We start from the raw sequence: 18,902 nt of genomic DNA on the forward strand, positions 1-18,902 counted from the left end.
TTTCAGATGTGCATTAGCCCATCTCTTTCATCAGCAGATGGAAGCGGGTAACTGCATGTGTAATTTATATCTGCTTGGGTGGAATTATCAGATGAAATATGCATTACACAGCGCCATTAACATTTCTAGTCATACAGTCTTTAGCTCTTGGGTAAGTTAATATTACATGCCAACAGTGTGAGGGACCGTATGAGAGGCAAGGACCTGAACACAGGGATTTGAAAACAAAAATGGAAAGTATTCCAGGTCAGACACATCAGAAATAGAATTAATGAAGCTGCTAAATTAAATGAGATGCAATGCCCTTTTCTGACCTGCATTTTTAATAAAATGTCCCCTCCTCTCTCCATAGCTAATAAAACCGCCAGGTTTGCCTACTGGATCTCCACTTACAGGGGCAGCTCCCGACTCCTTAACATCCAGAAAGATCCTCCATAGGATAACACAAGCAGCAGGAGAATAACTTGAATCTCAGAAGGCAGATTCGGGGGTCTCACTCTTCAAGAAGGATTTCAGGGCCCTGTGGACTTTAATCATTTTCAGGCCAAGCTCTGACCATCCGGCTTGACACCAGCCAGCGGGAGGGACAAGGGCAGGGCCGGGCAGCTCACAGCAGCCCTGTGGCTGCCTGTGGGGCTGATGTCCAGCGTGGGTCCCCTGCAGAGCCCGTCCCAAGGTCAGGCTGTGCGGGACCCGGTGCTGAAGGAGGCTTCCCCTTCACTTCTGGCAGCGCCTGGCCGTGCACTGCTGCTGCTCCCGGTCGTTTGCTTTCTGTCCAAGACAGAAAGAAAAAAATATCTCTGCAAAACCCAGACTTGGACTTTGCTTAAAGCCTCTGAGTAAAGAGCCTTGTTTGAATGTAATTGCACCCCTGTTGCTACAAGGGGAAAATACACTGCATTGCTCTCTCTTTCTTGGAAAGCTCGGCTAGTATTTTCCCAGCCATTTGTGTACAAAGAAAGATAAATAGCTCTTTAGCGGGCAGAACAATCTCTCCCGTTTTTTGTTTTTTTTTTTTGTTTTTTTTTTTTTTTGACATCCATGCCAGCACACGAGGAGCAGCAGCTTGGCGGAGCTGAGAGCAGGGAGGGTGCAGCCGCAGCCTGGCGGAGCCGGGAGCAGCAGCAGGGCAGGGCTGAGGCCGGGGCGCAGGCTGGGAGAAGCCCCACTGCTGCGTGCTGCCCCTGAGCCCGTGCAGGCTGCCCAAAATCCAAGGGATGCGCCTGCCGCCTCGCCCGTCGCTTTCACTCCTCCCTACATATACGTGTGCATCAAATTTAGCTCTGGCTTCACACGCAGTGGTGCTATAGATAGATTTTTAAAGAGCTCGTCTCAGAGTAATAATTCATGGGGAGATCAAAGGGCTAGGGTTTAATCAGGGGTCTGTCTGATACCAGCAACCTTGCAGAGTGCTAAGAATTCAATGAGCATCATCAAAGGCCTGATAAGCATGAAAAGCCATCCAATTTTCTGCCCGTAGGGCTAGTGTGGCTTACAGGGGGTGCTGAGGAGCTGGACAGACTCCTGTCTGCTTTGCAGTGCTTGGGTGCTGTGCTGACAAAGCCCCACACACTCCAACATCAGGCTCTGATGGAGCTGCCTGGACTCCCCTAATGACTGAGCTGCTGCCTGCAGCTCCACTGACTCTACGAAGAGATAAGATTGCTAATTACATGTCTAATTACACAGCGTAGGTAAGCTTCGGTCTGCGCTCTGCCTCTTGGCATCCCCTTGTCCTCCCCGTACCAGGATTACCAGACTCACGCGGTCTGCCTGGATTCTCCGGAGCAAGGGGTCAGAAGCCATCCCGGGGGCTGACTGCTGCCGTGTACGTGGCCCCCAGCCCTGCCACGGCACGGTTATATTATGAGGCTATCAAAACGGGGGATTTGTAGCCTCTGCTTTCCAGATACAGTAACTGTACATCGAGTTAATCCAAAGGATTTCTTTTTTAATAGATGCACGGGGTCCGTCTCTGTGGCTGCGCTGACAGTAACGGCTGTGTGCTGGTTTAGATAAACCGAGGGTCTGGCCCAGGAAAGCTGGATTTCAGATAGGGACTGACAGAAAAAAATATGGGGTATCAAAATGCTGTGTTTGGAAGCCAAAACCAGTGCCTAAAATGGGGCCGGCAGGGATCAGCATGGTTAATACAGGCCTCCAGAGTGGAAAGGCTCTGCCATGCTTCTTAGTTATCATCAGAAGCAACATTTAAAAGCCAGCAGTTTAATTTTTAACACAAATGGAGGCGAGTTCAAACTGCAGACACCTGCAGATAAGGAGTTGTTTTTTTCTCTAGAGATACCGAGCGCACTGAGGTTAATGTGATTATGTCAATGACTGAGATATAATTGCGTTACCGCCACCCATCTGGCCCTCCCTGCAACTCGTAAGTGATTTTATATTCCCCATGCACTGCAGCGCTGAAATACAAGGGCACTGGAGATGCCAGAAATCACTGCTTAGTGCCTGCCACAAGAGCCACCCCCCGGCAAGCTGCTGGTGCAGGTCCCACTGGACTATGCAAGGTGTTTCAAATGCCGGCACGTCAGGAAATTCCTTGTGGGTCTGGATTAACAGCCCCGGACTGTGCCCTGTCCACACAGCACCTGGGCTGTTGGTCTGTGGTCCAGCACCAGCCACAAAGCCCCTCCTTGTCACCAGCGCCCTTGCCCCTGGGAGCCCTGCGCTGGGCTCCGCCAGGACCCTGCTTACTGAGCCGAGTTCCCATCACAGGCTGGAACCACCTGGCTCCTGCTGTGGTCCAGAGGACGGAGCGCCGCTTGTCCCCTCCCGAGGGGCGCTCCTGCCAAGGGCAGGATCCCGCCGGCACCCCAGCTCCAGCAGCAGGTCCCTCCAACAAGGATTTTCTCAGCAGGATAAGCAAGGACTGCTTCCCTCGGCAGCTGGGATTAAAAACAAAAACATTTTCATGTGACGCACTGACTAATGCTGCACAGTCCGGTCCTACCTCTCTTCTAACCCGCCTTTGTCTTCCCATCAGTATGAATTCAAAGCCAAGAACATTAAGAAGAAGAAGGTGAGCATCATTGTGTCCGTGGACGGCGTGAAGGTGATCCTGCGCAAGAAGCAGAAGGTGAGGCTTCTCCAGCCCAGCGTACCCGGGACATTGGCCTTGACCATGTCAGAGTATTGCTGCTGCTCAGAGGAGCCAGACTTCTAACCAGAAGTGGCCTTTTCTTAAGAAACACACAGAATTTTCACAAGGAAAAAAACCTCCATTTTTCACACACACAAAAAAAAAATATGGTAGCAAAATCTCACTGAAAAAAAGAGTGGGAAAATTACACTGTGGGAGGAGGATTTTTTCTATCAAAAAATGTAAAGCTTTCAGGAAATGCAGTTTCTTTTCCTTGTTAATACCGGCAGGCTTCCTCCGCACTGCCTCGGCTGTGCACCTCTCAGCTCTCCGCGCCGGCTGAGCCCCGTGCCTGGGCTCACACCCGAGGAGAGCCAGCGGCTGCCCCCGATCTCCCAAGCCCCCGCTCACAGCCTTGTTCCCAAAAACGTGTTAATCTTCTGCATATTTGATGATATAAGTTAATCTATAAATTAATCTTCGGAACAGTTTTCAGCCCTGGAGGCTATGATCAGATGACCAGATATGATAAATGATCAAAGAAATCTATTTTAATCCAAGATACCGACCAAACAGCCACTGCTAACACAGTCACAGAATCATTTCAGTTGGAAAAGACCCCTAAGAAAATCTGGTCCAACCTTTAACCTGGCACTGCCAAGTCCACCACCATTAAACCAGTCCAGCTGTAGCCCCGATCTTGGCTTGGGGACAAATGTGCCTTTTTCCGTGGGTCCTGCCCATCGGCGTGGTGGAGTTTCAGTGCCTCTAATCCACCGTAACTGTGTTTCTGCCCTGCTTACAGCGCAAGGAGTGGACCTGGGACGAGAGCAAGATGGTGGTGATGCATGATCCCGTGTACAGGTACGTGCCGGGGGTGCACCCCAGGTGCTTTTATCCAGCCCTGGGGGGATGCAGAGCTGTCCTCCTGCTTGTTCCACCTCCGGGAGGGCTGGCTGTCAAAGCTCCGTGAAAAATTAACGAGGCCGCAAAATTACTGCTGGCGGAGAATCTTTTTCATGCATTTTTGGGAGTGAGACAGACAGACTGAGCTGGCTTTGAAGCTGGCTCTGCACTGAGCAGGGGTCAGACGATGACCTGCAGAGATCCCTTCAACCTGAACTGCTCTCTGATGCTAACGCAGAGGACAGCTGCCTGTGGTCCCCTGCAGAGCACGGCTCGCTGGACGCTGTGAGCCTCTGAAGAAGGGCCTGATGTTGGGGCATGAGCTCTTAGAGGGAATTAACCCATACGGGAAGCACTGATTGCCATAGCACCTGCTCTGGGATCTCCAGGTACCTGGAGAAGAGAAGCACACCCAGAGGCATCTCCTGCTGCTCTGTGCCTGGCGGTGGCAGCGATCAGAAAATCCTTCAGGGCTCTGTCCGGGGGCTTTTTCAACACGTCTGTCTGGGGGCAGAGCTGCTTCTGCATGTTTAATTCCCCCTGTGCTTTCCCCCAGAATCTTCTACGTGTCTCACGACTCGCAAGACCTGAAAATATTCAGTTACATCGCGAGGGACGGCGCCAACAACTCCTTCAGGTGCAACGTCTTCAAATCCAAGAAGAAGGTAGGACGCTGCGTCCGCGTCGGGCCCTGCGCCCCGCCTGCCGGGGGGTGGATGGGGCTGTGGGACCCCCGCCCAGGGCTGACGGGGGTGGGGGGGGGTCTCTGCTCCGCAGAGCCAGGCCATGCGCGTGGTGCGCACGGTGGGCCAGGCCTTCGAGGTGTGCCACAAGCTGAGCCTGCAGCACGCCCTGCAGAACGCCGACGGCCAGGCGGACGGCGCCAGCGACAAGTCAGCGGAGGAGCAGCCGCCCGAAGGTGACGTCCAGCTCCCCACGGGGTCCGGGTGGCAGGGATGTGTTGGGGTGGGGGGGCTGCACAGTGACTTGTCCTCGTGGGCCGGCTCTGCTGACAGCGAGAGCTTCGTGGCCCATCTGTCTGGGGCCACGGGGGATCCGGCCTTCCCACCTCCCCATCCTGGGAACACGGAGGCTGAGCCTCCTTTTCCAGCAGGCTGGTGACCTGGCACGCCGCGTCACTCCTGCCCCACCGCAGCACACAGGGACTTGAAGCAAGGCTTGGCTCCTTGGCTCTTCTTCCTGGGCTGTTGTGGGGCTGGTGGCCCCAGCTGGCGGCTGTGCTTGGTTCATTTTATCCGTCTCGTTTGAAGTGCACCAGATAAAGGGCTCCAAGATCACAGATGTGGACGAGGTTGGCCTCGACTCTGATGGCATCTGCGTGTCTGAGAGGGGACCAGGAGAGCTGCCTGCTGCCAGGGGTGAGCTCAGCGTGCTGAAACCTGGACAAGGCACCAAGGACAAGAACTGCCAGGTAAAAGTGCACGGGGCCAAGCTGAGGATGCTGCTGATGTCCTTCTGCTCACGATGTTTTGGGGAGGGTTCTTCTATGCAGACCCCCCTGCAGAGCCCACCTTCCCGGCGCCCCGGGGCAGCTCAGCAGCTGAAGCACGCCTTGACCAGACAGAGCCCTGTGCCCCACGCCACGAGGCAGCTCGGGCTCGCAGAGCACGCAGAGCCAGCCAGGGCTGTCACCACCATGGGCGAAGCACCCCCGTCTCCCTGGGCAGACCCACGGCAGGGCTGGCTGCTCAGCATCCAGCTGACCTGTGGCTAGGCTGTGACCGAGAGCTTCCCCAACCCGTGAGAGTCCCCTGGTGCAGGGCAGAGCACAGGAGGGTCCTGACTGAGTGCACTGAGAGTATCACACAGCGCTGGAAAGGGAAAACAAGGCAGGGACCCCAGCAGCAGCAGCGCCCTGTTAACAGGGGGAGACTAAGAGGTGTCTCCAGCAAGGCGAGCATTTCTGCGCCGTGCAGGTGGGTTTCTGGGCCCCAGGGCTGGTCTGCAGCGGTCGCCTGTCAGTGCTCTGGCAGTGACCCCAGCTCCCTGCTTCCCCCAGGCAGCAGCATCCCTCGGGGCAGCCCGGCCTCCGCAGTGAAGGCACCAAGGGTGCGCTCGGTGCTGGCCGTGGGCACGCCGTAATGAATAGCTGCTCTGCAGATCTGTTCAGCGAGCGTTTCCTGGCTGCCTTAATGGCATCATTTCATTTCACACAATTGTATCGCTTGCAGAGCCTGGCTGCAAACAGCTGCGATGAAATGCATTCAATTGGATTTATTTCCTTGGCTCAGAAGGCTGGGCTTTGCTCTGCTTTAACGTTTAGGTGTGGATCTGACCGCTGCTGCCCTGGTGCCACCGCGCTGCCCAGGAGGTGACATGGCCGTGGGGTCACCATCCCTGCGCTGCGCTGGCCGGGGCTCTGCAGCGCCCACGCTGGGATGCCGGGGGCTGGGGGCGCACAGCACAGCGTGGACACGAGGGCTGTTTCTGGCAGCTGCACAGCGAGCAGTGCCCACCCTGGGTCTGGGTGGTGTGGGGAAGGCAGGGGGGGCTTTTGGGTGGCTGCCGGCCGCCCCCGTCCCAGCGCCCTGCCCTCCCTGCTCCGCGCTGCAGCCAGGCTCAGGCAGCCCTGAGGGATGCTGCTGCCTGGGGGAAGCAGGGAGCTGGGCTCGCTCCAAAACGTTCTCACACAGATGCACAGCACCCAGGACTGCCCCCCTCAACGCTCCTGCAGTGCCAGGGCTGCGGGGACAGCTCTGCCCCCCCACAGGCAGTGCCGCGAGGCCCCAGCGAACTCCTGGGGAGCTGCTGTCTGAACCCCAGCCCGAGCTAACCAACCCTCCCACCGGGCGTTTTCCCCTTGCCAGGACCCCGAGAGCTGCTCCCTGTGCCCGGCCGGCTCGCAGCAGCTGCTCAGCCCCGGCAGCCCCTGCTCCTCGGCCTCCATCACGCCGCTGGCCTCCCAGCACTGCCTCCAGCTCCTCCAGCAGCAGCTCCTCCAGCAGCAGCAGCAGACGCAGGTGGCGGTGGCTCAGGTACGGGTCCTGCCGTCCCGGGGGACACCCCCAGCCCCTCTCCTCGCCCCGCAGGACCGGGACGGGACCGAGTGGTACCGGGCAGCCGCTCCCGGCCCGCGGGGGCCCCGAGGACCGGCAGAGGGCGCCCAAGCCCCGCGCAGAGCCGGGGGGTGCCCGGGGAGCTGGGCCGGGGGGGGGGGGGGGGGGACCCGAGGACGCTCCGGGGAGGGCCCCGGGGGACCCGGGGATGCTCCGGGGGCGCCCGGGGAGGCTCCGGCCCCGCAGCCCCGTCCCGCCCCGCAGGTGCAGCTGCTGAAGGACCAGCTGGCGGCAGAGACGGCGGCGCGCATCGAGGCGCAGGCCCGGGTGCGGCAGCTGCTGCTGACCAACCGCGACCTGCTGCAGCACGTCTCGCTGCTGGTGCGGCAGCTGAAGGCGCTGGAGAGCCGGGCACAGCGCCGGCAGCCGGGTGAGCGGGCGCGGGGACCGGGCGCTGCCAGCTCCGGGGACAATCGCGGCTCCTCGCTCACCCCTCGGCTCTCTCCCCGTCGCCGCAGTTGACCGCTCGCTGCAGAACCTGTCCCTGGCGCAGTCGCTGTCCCTCAACCTGAAGAACCACTACAGCCTGGACATCGCCCTGCCCTCCACCTCCACGCCCGCCAGCGTCCTGGGCAGCCCCGTGGGCCCCCGCTCGCTGTCGGCCCTGGGCGCTGGGGATTCCTACCTCAACCTGCTGGGCCTGGAGAGGGGCGGCCCCTGCTTCGGCAGCAAGGAGGGGGACGAGAGCCTGGCCGCCGCGCTGGAGGGGCAGGACGGGCTCGGCAGGCGCGTGGAGGGCTCCGAGGTCAGCGACGTGGCTCTGCTCAACGGGAGCGGCCGGCAGAAGGCAGAGGACGCGGACAGAGGGGACGAGGACAGGTGGGGCTCCGCTGCCTCTGCTCCCACCTGCCGGAGCGGGAGCACCGCGGTGCTTTCATCGCTAATCCAAAATGTAGCGCCACACGAATTAATATGAAGAAAATTAACTTTATCCCAGCCAAAAGCAGTACAACAGCACAGCGCCTGCAGCAGGGCGCTCACAGCTGCCCGGGGAGGGAGGGCTGTGCTCTTGGTCCCGTGGCTCAGGGGCAGGGACGGGCAGCACAGGGTCTGTGCGCTGGCTGAGACCAGGAGGGCAGAGCTGGGGTGTGGAATCCACCGTCTCCACCCCTGGGGACAGGGATGAGGGTCACTGCCTGTCCTGCTCCTGTCCAACTGGAGCGATGTGGTCAATGCCGCACCACTGCAGCACCCCAGCTCCAACATACGCAGCGATGGGTTGCACTGAACCGAGCCACAAAAGGCGTCTGCCTTTTGGAGAGCCTGGGGCAGCCGGACCGAGCCATCTGCACAGGTAAGTAACTACTTGCCCATCACCTCCTCTCTGCTCTTGCTTCCCAGGCGGCAGCAGCCCATTCCCAAGCTGAACCCGCCGCCACCCATCCTACGCAAGAGGTCAAGCAAGACCTCCCCGAGCCTGGAAGTGGAGGCTAAGCCCGAGAGCACTGCCCACGTGAGCCTTCCCAGCCCCAGCGTGTCCAGCCTCACCAACATCACTGCCAGCTCCCTCACCCTCTTGGACTCCGAGACAAGGACTCCTGCTTGGAGCGCTGCCGCCAGCACAGAGCCCGTCCCCTCCAGGACCTTCCAACGTGTTCTCAGCAAGGACAGGGCTGGGGAGAACGGGCACACGTCCCCACCAGCCAGCTGCCACGACCCGGCAGCCAGTGAGGTCCTGGGCAAGGACTTGGCTGTGCTGGTGAGCCCCACAGACAGCATACCGCCCTTCTCTCCTGTGGACGACACCTGCCTACACATCAGCTTCTCAGAAGATGAGCTGCTGGAACCGGAGCTGGACACTGCGGTGGGGCCCAGCAGGGTCCCCTCTTAGTCGGACCACGGCGTGTGGCAGCTGGCTGGAGGCAGCCCCAGCGGCTCCATCCACACCTCTCCCCAACCTGCGCTGGGGTTGGGGGCCCTCGCGCCCCAGCTGGGCAGCAGGTCCCTTCTCTGTCCCTGCCCACTGCACCAGCTCACACTGCCCTCCTGCTGTCCCCTGTCCTTGTCTGCCTGTCCTGCCTCTGCTCGGGGTGCCACGTGGGTCCCTGCCTCTGGGGAGCTCTCGCTGCTGCTATCAGGCAGGGGCACAGACCACGCTCACCACTACGTCCCTGCTGCTGACAGCCCGGGGCCACCCCAAACTTCCTGCAGCAGGGTTGCCTCCTCTGGCCCCCGTGCGGTGGGGTGGCCTGTGGGGGTCTTGGGAGGGTGCAAACAGTGCTGCTGGACACCAGGACATGCTGGATGCGGATGGCACTGGTTGGGCTTGCTCTGAGGCGGTTCCCAGCCAGCCAGCGGTCACCGCACGGTGCTGTGCTCACCGTCACCCCGCCTGTCCCACCCCAGAAACATCCCTGGAGCTCCTGGGGAGGGGCACGGCAGGGCTGTAAATACTCGGACACGAGGCTCCTGCTGCTACCCCAGCCCATCAGAGTCCATCCACCCTAACACCATGTGCCACCCCAGCGGGTGCTTCGCTGCCCTGACACCGGCCCTGTTCTGGGGACAGCAGCCTCACTTTCCTGCTGCCACGTCCCCATGCGGCGATGCCACCGCTGCCTCCCTCAAAGGTGCCTTTTCCTGCTGCCCATGCGGGCTGGGGGCCGCCCCACAGGAGGCCACTACGGGGTGATCGGGTGCAGGGGAGCCCGGAGAGCCCATTGCTGCAGCGGGTGCTGCCTGCACCTTGGAGTGTTGGAGGCAGCTGCTCCGTGGTTGAGCCTCGCGTACCTCTGAGCAGGCGGGGGCCGCAGGCGGACGCTGCTATGTCATGTTGGGGCATTACGGTACGGTTTGGGTTTGTTTGGGAAGTGTGAATGTCTGGGGATGAGTTTGCATACTGAAGGTTTAAGGAAGAAACCCAGCCCTGGGGGAACACCCGAGGATGCCGGGTGCTGCCACACGTCCCCCAGCAGCACGGGAGCTGGGGCGGGTTTTGGGGAGGGACCCCGGGAGGTGATCTTCATGTGGGTGTCTGCGAGAGGGGCTTTGGGAAGGTGCTGGAGGGTCGAGGTGGGGAAGTGTCAGGAGATGGAGAATCGGAGCAGCTCTGCCCCAGTCCCGGTGCAGCACGAGGGGGTGGTGGGACCCCAGGGCCCCCCGGCTGCACAGCACCACGGGGCCCAGCGCTGGCCAGGAGCCGCCGAGCGGGAGCTGACAGCAGAGGGCCCTTGGCACCGCTGTGGTGGGAGCTGCGGGCTGGTGGAGCTGTGGTCGGGCTGTGCGTTAGCATGGTAGAGGCAGAGCGACCGCTCCTTAGGAGATAACGTACACTACTGTTTGGTAACTGACTTTTAAAGAAAATAAACGTCTCGGGTTTGCAGAGCCAGTGCTGTGGTCCCTGACCTGCTCGCGGGAAACGTCTCGCCGCCCAGCCATGTCAGTGCCCTGGGGTGCAGGCTGGGGCTGTGAAGTTTTCCTGGGGCAGTGAGATCCCAGCTGGAAGCCAGGGCAGCCCCTGGCCTCCAGCCTGCTCCCCTGCCAGCCCCAGCACAAACACGGGCCCCAGCTGCTGCCCCTCACCATGCCAGTGAGGATAGCAGGAGGCCTTGTGTCCCCACAGGTGCTGCCACGTGGGGGACAGGTTCCTCATCAGGGACAGGGCCCATTTCCAGAGCAAACCCCGCAAGCACACGGTGCCTGCACCCAACTGCACCGCACCCGATGCTGCCACCCACTGCAGCCCCCACACCCCTTGAGGCTCCCAGCTGGGACGGGGCAGCCACAGCTCCCTCTGCCCTTCCACACCCTGGTTCCTGCTCCCAAACTAAATCGTGGCCCCAAACCAAGCCCAGCCCAGGTGCACAGGGAGGGAGAGCCCTCGAGGAGGCAAAGCCCAGCCCTGTGGGGTGTGACCCAGGTGGGGACAGGGACCCCAAGCACCATGCCCCCAGGCCACCCGCAGTGCCCATGCCCCCAGAGGGGATGCAGCCAGCAGCAGAACGGGCCCAGGACGAAGGCATCCTCGGGGGCTTGGCCGATGGGCGGGATGGAAACACAGCCTCCGCAGAGACATCTGCCTGGCGGGGCCGCACGGGGAGGGGGCACGTCCAACCCCACGTTTTATTATGCTTCCTTCATGGGAAGAAACTTTTTCCTTTGCTGTCTGGTAAGCTGCTAGCAATCATCAGGCAGGCAGGTGGTAAAGATTCATATCCATCAAACAATGCCATTTAGTTTGTAACCTGTGACTAAATCTGGTGTTAGCTTTAATTTCAGAGTCTGCTTTAGGGCTCGCTTGTTAATCTCTATGCAAAGCAGATGAAATGAATATGCAGCATTTTGGATGTAATTGTACGGCTTCAATTCAGCACTATAATTTTCCAAACAGGATCTTGCAATCAAGCTTCTATTCATTAGTGTATAAACAATTTAGTTTCTCAGCTCTCCAGTATGCCAATCATTTCAATGGAGTGAGCATCTCTGACAAAAAGAGGAGGAAAGTTTCCTTTGTGTAACAGAGGTAAAAGTTGCTCCATACTTCAGGCAATTCCCGCCCGGCAGACCCAGGCCATTTCTGCCGAGGCGGCCGCATCCCGATGCCCCACAGCACTGCCACCAAACGCTGCCCGGGGGCAACGCCGCGGTGGCTCCAGCTTCTCCCAGCCAGCACAACCCTGAGCACCGCTGGTTCTGCCGGCGAGACCCCAGAAGGTGAGCAGGGACCCCGCAGGATCCCTCCTCCCAGGAAGGTGCGGCTGCACAGCACCTCCCACACCTCCGGGCTGCGGCTGGACATCGTGGTGCTCTCCCCGCGGCTCTGCTCCCTCGCCAACGTGCCCGGGATGTGGCCGTGTCCCTGTCCCTCGAAGGAGAGGTGGGACCGGCCCCGAGCCTCGACAAAGGGAAGCACCGTCGGCAGAGACGCTTCGCACGGTCTCGGTTTCCAAATGAATATCGACAGCGCTAATTACAGGCCGCCATGCAGACAGCTTATTAGCTTGTCACAAAAAGACGGTATTGAACTCAAAGCCCGCGGTATTCACGGAGCGCAGCAAGACGCTCCCCAGACAGCACAGCGAACCAGGCAGGCGAACAACCTCCAGCAAAACTAATTACTTCCTGATTGTCTACGGCCACCCACTGGGTATAATAGTATAGACTAAATTTGGCATATACATAACTAAGCACTCGGCACCAATTTGGCGTACAATAATCATCCTCTGTGTTGCATAATTAAAATCTGATCACTTGGAATAATTATTTCATATTCCCGGCACTGGGTGAGGACTGCACGGTGCGGCACGGCGGGGGCGCGGGAGCCTGGCAGGCAGGGATGGGATGGCGGCAGCAGGGCCCCGCAGAGGCTGCCTGCTCCCATGGTGGTGCCCAGCTCATGGGTGCCATGGAGCCACTTTCGTGCTGCCCCTGCCCAGAGCCCGCTCAGGACAGGTCCGTCCCCGTGTCCCCACAGCGGCCGTGCATCGCATTGACCTCCTGCAAGCAGGCTGCTGACCCCCCCGCCTGCCCGGCCAGGACGCTCGCCGCCTGGCCCTATTGTCATCGTGTGTCTGCTAAAGGCGTTTGGAAAGACAGGGCAATAAAAAATAAAATAAAACGGAACGTGTGTGTCTAATCCATTAACTTCCTCTCGCGGGCTCCCCAGGGACCCGGTGAGGAGGAGAAAGAATACGTGGATATTGCACGCGCCCTGGCATTTTGTCCCTGGGCCAGCCCCGCCACTGGCCGCTGCCACAGCTTGCGCCATCCCGGGCTCATAAATCAGCGCGGGCGACAGCGTTTCACAGCTCGCTTCCCAGCCAGGATATTGCCATTCCTGCTGATTACACAGCCAGCGCACGGGGGAAGCTGCATCTCCCACTTCCAGGAAGGGAGGATCCACAAGGAAAACGCATTGATAAAAAGAAGAACGAAATCAGCTTTGTTCACGTTGCGAATCTCCTATTGTTCCTGCTGCGACCGTCGGCCGTTGCTGGAGAAAGTATTTCCTCAGCGATAAATCTCCTGGGCTCCTCAGCAGCCCTCGCCTTGGCACCAGACCCTCCTTGGGTTGTTTTGCAAGAAAAAGCAGCTTTCACCGCTACACCAGCCCTGCACAAGAGCCCCTGGCCTCAGGACCGACCCAGCACCAATTTCTCAGCCGATTTTGCTGATTGAGCTCATTGCCCGAGAGCAGGCGATCAAAGCAGCATCGTGCCCCTGGGAGGGGTGTCAGGCAATTCAAGGTGTGAGCTCAGCCCCAAGCCCCTCATTTTGGGGGATGAGGGCCGTTCCCAGTGCAGGGGACCCAGGGCCGTCCCAGGGGTCCCCGCCCATGTCTGCAGCCAGCACCGCACTGGGTTCCCGCACCACCGGTCCCCAGTACCTCACTCGCCCCTGCCCCTCGGAGCACGCTATGGCCGGTGCCACGCACGTGCTCCTGGGCAGCACGTAGCAGCCGGCGCGGGCCGGGGAACGCGAGTCTGACCGGGGCCACATTAATCCCAGCGCCAAAACGCAGAGCTGGCTCCGGCCAAGTGCTTGAAATACGGGAGTCAGGCTGACAGTTGTACAAGAAAAATAGATCAAGTTTCCAAGAAAATACAGGCGAGCTGATCTGATTTTCATCAGCATCTTCAGCTGCCTTTCGGGAAGCCCCAGCCCTCTCCTCATTCCTGGTCTCCGCTTTACAAACCACTTAATTCCTTGTTGCTTTGGAAACCCTCACAAAGACCCTCTGCATCCCCCAAAATAACGAGCAACAGATGCTGCTTTGACCTCAGCAACTTCCTGGAAACATACATTTGTCAAAATAAAAATAAAAAGATTAATGTGAGGAAGGCTCTTAAATTATAAGGAAATAGCAGACACGAGAGCCCAGGCGTGCACGCCTGCCATTTGTAACAACAGCGGAGCACTCGGACAGGCGAAGGAGCCCAGGGCCGGCCACAGGGGACCAGGGAGATCCCCACATCCTTCGAGGTCCCCACACCCCTGCTGCCCCCCAAAGCCAGGAGTGGCCACAGGCACAGGGGCTGTCGGTGCGGGGGCACCCACGGGCTCTGCCAGCACTGCAGGTCCCAGCCGGTCAGGCACAGGGCACCCATCCACCCTGACAGCAGGGGCTTCGGCTTCTGAGAGATAACTCACAGCCTTGCTTCAGCTTGGGTTGGCAAAGCAGTTTGAGGGTAAATATTGAAATTTACACTTTCGACATTAAACAAAAGCTTAGAATTATTTATGTTGGAAAGGCCCCTTAAGATCATCCAGTCCGACCATCAACCCAGCACTACCAAGTCCACCTCTAAACCATGTCCCTCAGTGCCACAGCCACACATCCCTTGAACGCTTCCACCACCTCCCTGGGCAGCCCATTCCAATGCTCTATCACCCTCTCCGTGAGGAAATTCTTCCTGATGTCTAACCCAAACCTCCCCTGGTGCAACCTGAGACCATTTCTTCGCATCCTGTCACTTGTCACCCAAGAACAAGACCAGCACCCTCCTCACGCAGCCTCCTTTCAGGCAGGCGTAGAGAGCAAGGATGCCTCCCCTCAGCCTCCCCTGCTCCAGCTCCCTCAGCCGCTCCTCGCCTCCTTTTCCAGACCCTTCACCAGCTTCACTGCTCCACTCTGAACACATCCAGCAGCTCGCTGAGGGGCCCAAAACTGAGCACAGCACTCAAGGTGGGGCCTCACCAGTGTGGGGTACAGAGGGACAAGCAACATGTTCCCAAGCAGCCCCTTCCCACACAAGGTTTAGGTTCAGTTCCTGCCCCCCACCCCCCCCAATGTGCCATTTCTCAGATTACCTGGGGATGCTGCTTTCTTTTAGGGTTTTTAAAGCACTTTGCTCATGCTGCAGCAGCAGTGAGATGTGCAAGCAGCTGTCAGCCAGAACCTTCTCGGGTCAGGGTGCTGAAGGCCGGTTGGTTTCGCTCTCTCCCTCCAACTGCAGTGGCCCAGCAGGTCCTGGGGCTGGCGCATGGACACGAGCACTACTGAGGGTACGAAGCCCCCGGGGGCTCCTTGCTGTCAGGGCTCGTGACAGCCTCAGGGGTAAGTGACATGATGTGACATGACACAATATGGCGCCCACAGCACTTACCAGGGCCTGGGGGCAGGCAGGGGCAGCTCTGCAGGTTCCATCTAGGGGGAGATTCTTTCCCCTCCCAGCTTTATAGGATCAGCCAGCAACGAGCTTGGCCTGGTGTGAGGTGGGGCTGGGTGGCTCTGGGGGGTTGGTGCACCTGTGTGCAGGCCCCATCCCCATCCCGCTCCCAGCTTTGTGCTGCTGTGTGGCCCCGTGGGACCGAGGAACATCGCTCCCTCAGGATGAATCCTGCCGGGCAGGGGTGCACAGGTCTTGCTGGGGGTGCTGGGGACGTGGCAGTGCCATGGGGTGGGCGCAGCCTGGTGGCTCTGCACCAGCACCACGGGGTGCCGGGGTGCTGCTGCGCCACGAATGCAAATCCTGACCCGGGCTGGGCCGGGGGCTCTGCCTTCCCCAGCACCCGCGTAATGCCTCTGGTAGCCATGGCAACCGCTATATACATTTACATATTCTTCCCGTTAATCACAGGGACATCCAAGCAACTGTCTTTGCTGGGGGTTGTTTCCATTCCTCTGAACGAGGGCTGGAGCCTTACCCACCCGCAGCCGCTTCCCCATGCGAATGAATCCTCCACGTCCCCACTTCTAGCCTTCTAGCCCCATTTGCCTACCTGAGGAAGAAAAAGAAATTACAGAACCCAGAAGGTGCTTTCGCATTGTGTCCTGCAGCCTCTTCCCTGCAGCTTTCAGGGCCGTGGTGTTGGGGCTGGGCCCTGAGCGCCTGGGCAGGGTGCTGGAGCCTGTGCCAGGGCGGAGAGGAACGGGCCACTTGGGGAGCCTCAAAAACATTTTTCCATGGCATTAACGAGAGCCAGGAACTTCCCGGTGAGCCCACTGGTGCCGGCAGGTGCGTGCGGGCGCTGCCAGCTCCCAACACCAGTGCCAGAGGCCTCCTGTGCCAAGAGATAATGAGAGCTGTCCTGCGGCTCGGCACAGCCGGCCCGGCTGGCTCCCGTCACGGCCGTGCGGTGCTGCCTCAGCCCCGGCTCCTTTTGCACTCAGCGTTGCTCACCCAGAAGGTTTCGCCACGTTTTTCCCTTGTGGGGTACAGCTGGCAGCACCTCAGCGCGGCCAGGAGAGCCGGGAAGGGACTCCATTTGCTGAGTTACAGGAGGAGGAAAGCCATTAGAGCGAGCCTTTCTGATTAATTGCACACTTAAAGGGAGCATCGCATGGAGCCGTGTCCTCTGCCATGAGCACGGCCGGGGAGCAGAGTGGGGTCCTGCAATGTGGTGTGGGGATCAGCATGCCGAGCGCTGCAGGGACTCCGTCCCTGTGCTGCCTCCTCCTGCTGCACCCACACGCTGCTCCCGGGGGGCTGCAGGGCCCTACAGCCCTGGGGTGGCATCGCAGCATCAGTGCCAGCAGGACAGCCCTGGGCACATTGTCTGTGCGTGTGTGGAGCAGCCCGGCCCTGGCCCCACGCTGCCAGCATTGCAGACCCACCGGTTTCCTCTGCCCTTTCCACCGAACCAACCCACAGAAAGTTTTATAAACTTGAGGAAACGCGAGTCAAAGCAGAAGGAGCCCGAAGCTGAGCCAAAGCGTGACCTCAGCAACCTCCCCTCTTTGTCCAGCCCGGGACCTCGTTATTATCTGTCAGCATTTGCTGAGTCTCCTCCTTCGGGGCCACACCAGGCCCTTCCGGAGGCGCAGGGCCTCGCCGCAGCCCGCACTCCTGATGCCTGTGTTATCTCTGCCGCTTCCAGCTCTGCTTCCCTCGCTGGCGGGGCGATGCCTGCTGGGGCTGGCAGCACCAGGGACTGCGCGGGTGGGGGTCACCCCGCTGCACCGCGGGGCTGGCAGCAGGACACGAGGACAAGAGCGCAGAGCCCTCGCCGTGCCTTTTGGAGGGGACACGGGGACAGCGTTGGCCCAAGTATGATGCTCCCAGCCTGGCCGGAGGAGGCAGCGAGCCCCAGCAGAGCAGGGGCTGGGAGACGGTGGAGCGCAATTTGCTGTCTGAAGTATGAGCTTGCCCGTCTGACATGAGGGCAGTGACAGGCAGGGAGTGTTTGGTGCAAAGGAAGGAAATGGAAGAATTAAATCCACAGAACTTCCCTGCTTTTGTTCTCCCTCCCACCCCCGCTCTCCTCCTTGGCCGCTTGCTCTTCTCGCTGGATGTGTACGGCTTGATACTACCCAACCAAGCTGGAAACAGGGTCTATCAGCTGAAAGCAATTTACTTTGAAATCCAGCTGCCAGATTTTCCTTCATTTGTTTACTTTTAAATGCTTTTTTAAAAGCCAAAGTACACAAGGCAGCCAAATTGCTGACATGTGTGCCGGGCCGGTACCCCGCAAACGCTGCATTCTTTCATGTCCTCCTGGGCTCAAATCCACTCATGTTTATTTAAAATACATAGAACACTTCAGCACTATTAAGGACCATGTTTTATAGTAAATGGAAAAAGATTTCCTCGCAGGCCAAGGGGAGAGGGAAAGAATCACTTCAATTCAGTTTTGTTCTGCAGCACTTTGCCTACCACACGACAGCCCAGCCACCCACAGCTCACCAGCGGGCGGCTCAGCACGGCGCCAGCACCCGGTAGCACCGCGCTGCGGGAGCTGCTCGTCCTCTGTGGTGGCTGGCACCTGGCAGCACCAGGGACACGGGACTCCAGCAGCACCCAGGCTCAGGCCTCTCGCCCCAGGGATGCGCAGGGCAGCTGGCCTGTGGTGGCTGAAGCAAGCCCTGAGATGGGGTTTGCAGTCACCGAGGTTCTCTGCTGCTTCTGAGCCTCTCAGGTGTCCTGCTGCCACCTCCATGCACCCACTACCAGCTCAGCCCAGGCCCCTCTCATCACCTTCCCATGGCTACTCACTTCCCTCGCTCCAACCCCACGTGGCACCGAGCCCCGTCCCACTGCGCCTCGCCCCATGGCAGCAGACACAGGACAGTGCTTCTCCCCCGGGCACCCAGTGCTGCTTCCAGATCCCTGTACAGACATCAGAAGGTGGCACGGGGAAATTTAGGGCCCGATTTGGAAAAGCAGCTCCGACTGAAGCAGCACCACATCACCCCTACAAGCTGAGGATGCCACCAGCACGGTAGCAACCTGCACGCCCTCAGCCACGGCACGAGGGCAGCCCTCGCAGGCCGCAGGAGCGAGTGGGGAGGATAGGGGTGTGCAGGCAGGCAGGGCCGGGTCTGCAGGAGCTCTGAGGCGGAGCAGGCAGAGAATGAGACGTGGCAGGCTTATTACAACACATCCGATCAAAAACATGATAAAGATGCTGGGACAGAGAGCAAATATTTTAATGGCAATAACAGGTAAATGGGCTATACATGGAAGTAGATACTCAAATTTAGAATTATTAAGTGTATTGATAATGTGGGCTTTTGGGGAGGGAAGGAGTGTGGAAGAGAGATTTTCTAAGGCTACCTTTCCTTAAACCACCTCTCTGTGGCTGAGATGGCCTGAACTCTACAGGGCAATGTAAGGATGTGCATCAGAAAGTGAAAATGTCAACAAGCAGCAAATAAATCCTCCAGGCTGTTGTCACTACTCGAGCTTAAAGAAAGGCAGAAAAGCAACAAACATAGAAAGAAGCAAGGAAGTGACTTACATTTTTAATTGAATGATCTGCTACCACCAACAGAGATGGACAGTGGAGTTGTGAAAACCTGTTAGCACGCCTCTGGCAGATCTCCTTCCTAAAAGAAACCGCTAGTGACGTAGCCAGAATTGGTCTGTTTTGTTTCGTAGCAAAAAAAAAAAAAAAGTACAAGAAAGCAGAAACCTCCACTTATTAACTGTTAATCATTT

At 58.9% G+C, this 18,902-nt stretch overlaps 1 protein-coding gene across 1 annotated transcript in view; it reads left to right on the top strand.

Annotated features, from left to right (window-relative positions):
- Window positions 1-10,407, top strand: part of LOC121057311 (carboxyl-terminal PDZ ligand of neuronal nitric oxide synthase protein-like) — a 31,784-nt gene extending 21,377 nt beyond the window's left edge. Inside the window, exons 3-11 of the mRNA XM_040531261.1 lie at window positions 3,005-3,097; window positions 3,906-3,964; window positions 4,563-4,671; window positions 4,784-4,925; window positions 5,278-5,438; window positions 6,835-7,002; window positions 7,288-7,453; window positions 7,542-7,902; window positions 8,425-10,407. Of these exons, the coding sequence (XP_040387195.1) occupies window positions 3,005-3,097; window positions 3,906-3,964; window positions 4,563-4,671; window positions 4,784-4,925; window positions 5,278-5,438; window positions 6,835-7,002; window positions 7,288-7,453; window positions 7,542-7,902; window positions 8,425-8,914 (1,749 nt within the window). The 3' untranslated portion in view covers window positions 8,915-10,407. The remainder of the gene's footprint in view (window positions 1-3,004; window positions 3,098-3,905; window positions 3,965-4,562; window positions 4,672-4,783; window positions 4,926-5,277; window positions 5,439-6,834; window positions 7,003-7,287; window positions 7,454-7,541; window positions 7,903-8,424) is intronic.
- Window positions 10,408-18,902: the final 8,495 nt, after the last annotated feature.

Source organism: Cygnus olor, chromosome 19 (assembly GCF_009769625.2).
Source record: "Cygnus olor isolate bCygOlo1 chromosome 19, bCygOlo1.pri.v2, whole genome shotgun sequence".
Lineage (NCBI taxonomy): Eukaryota > Metazoa > Chordata > Aves > Anseriformes > Anatidae > Cygnus > Cygnus olor.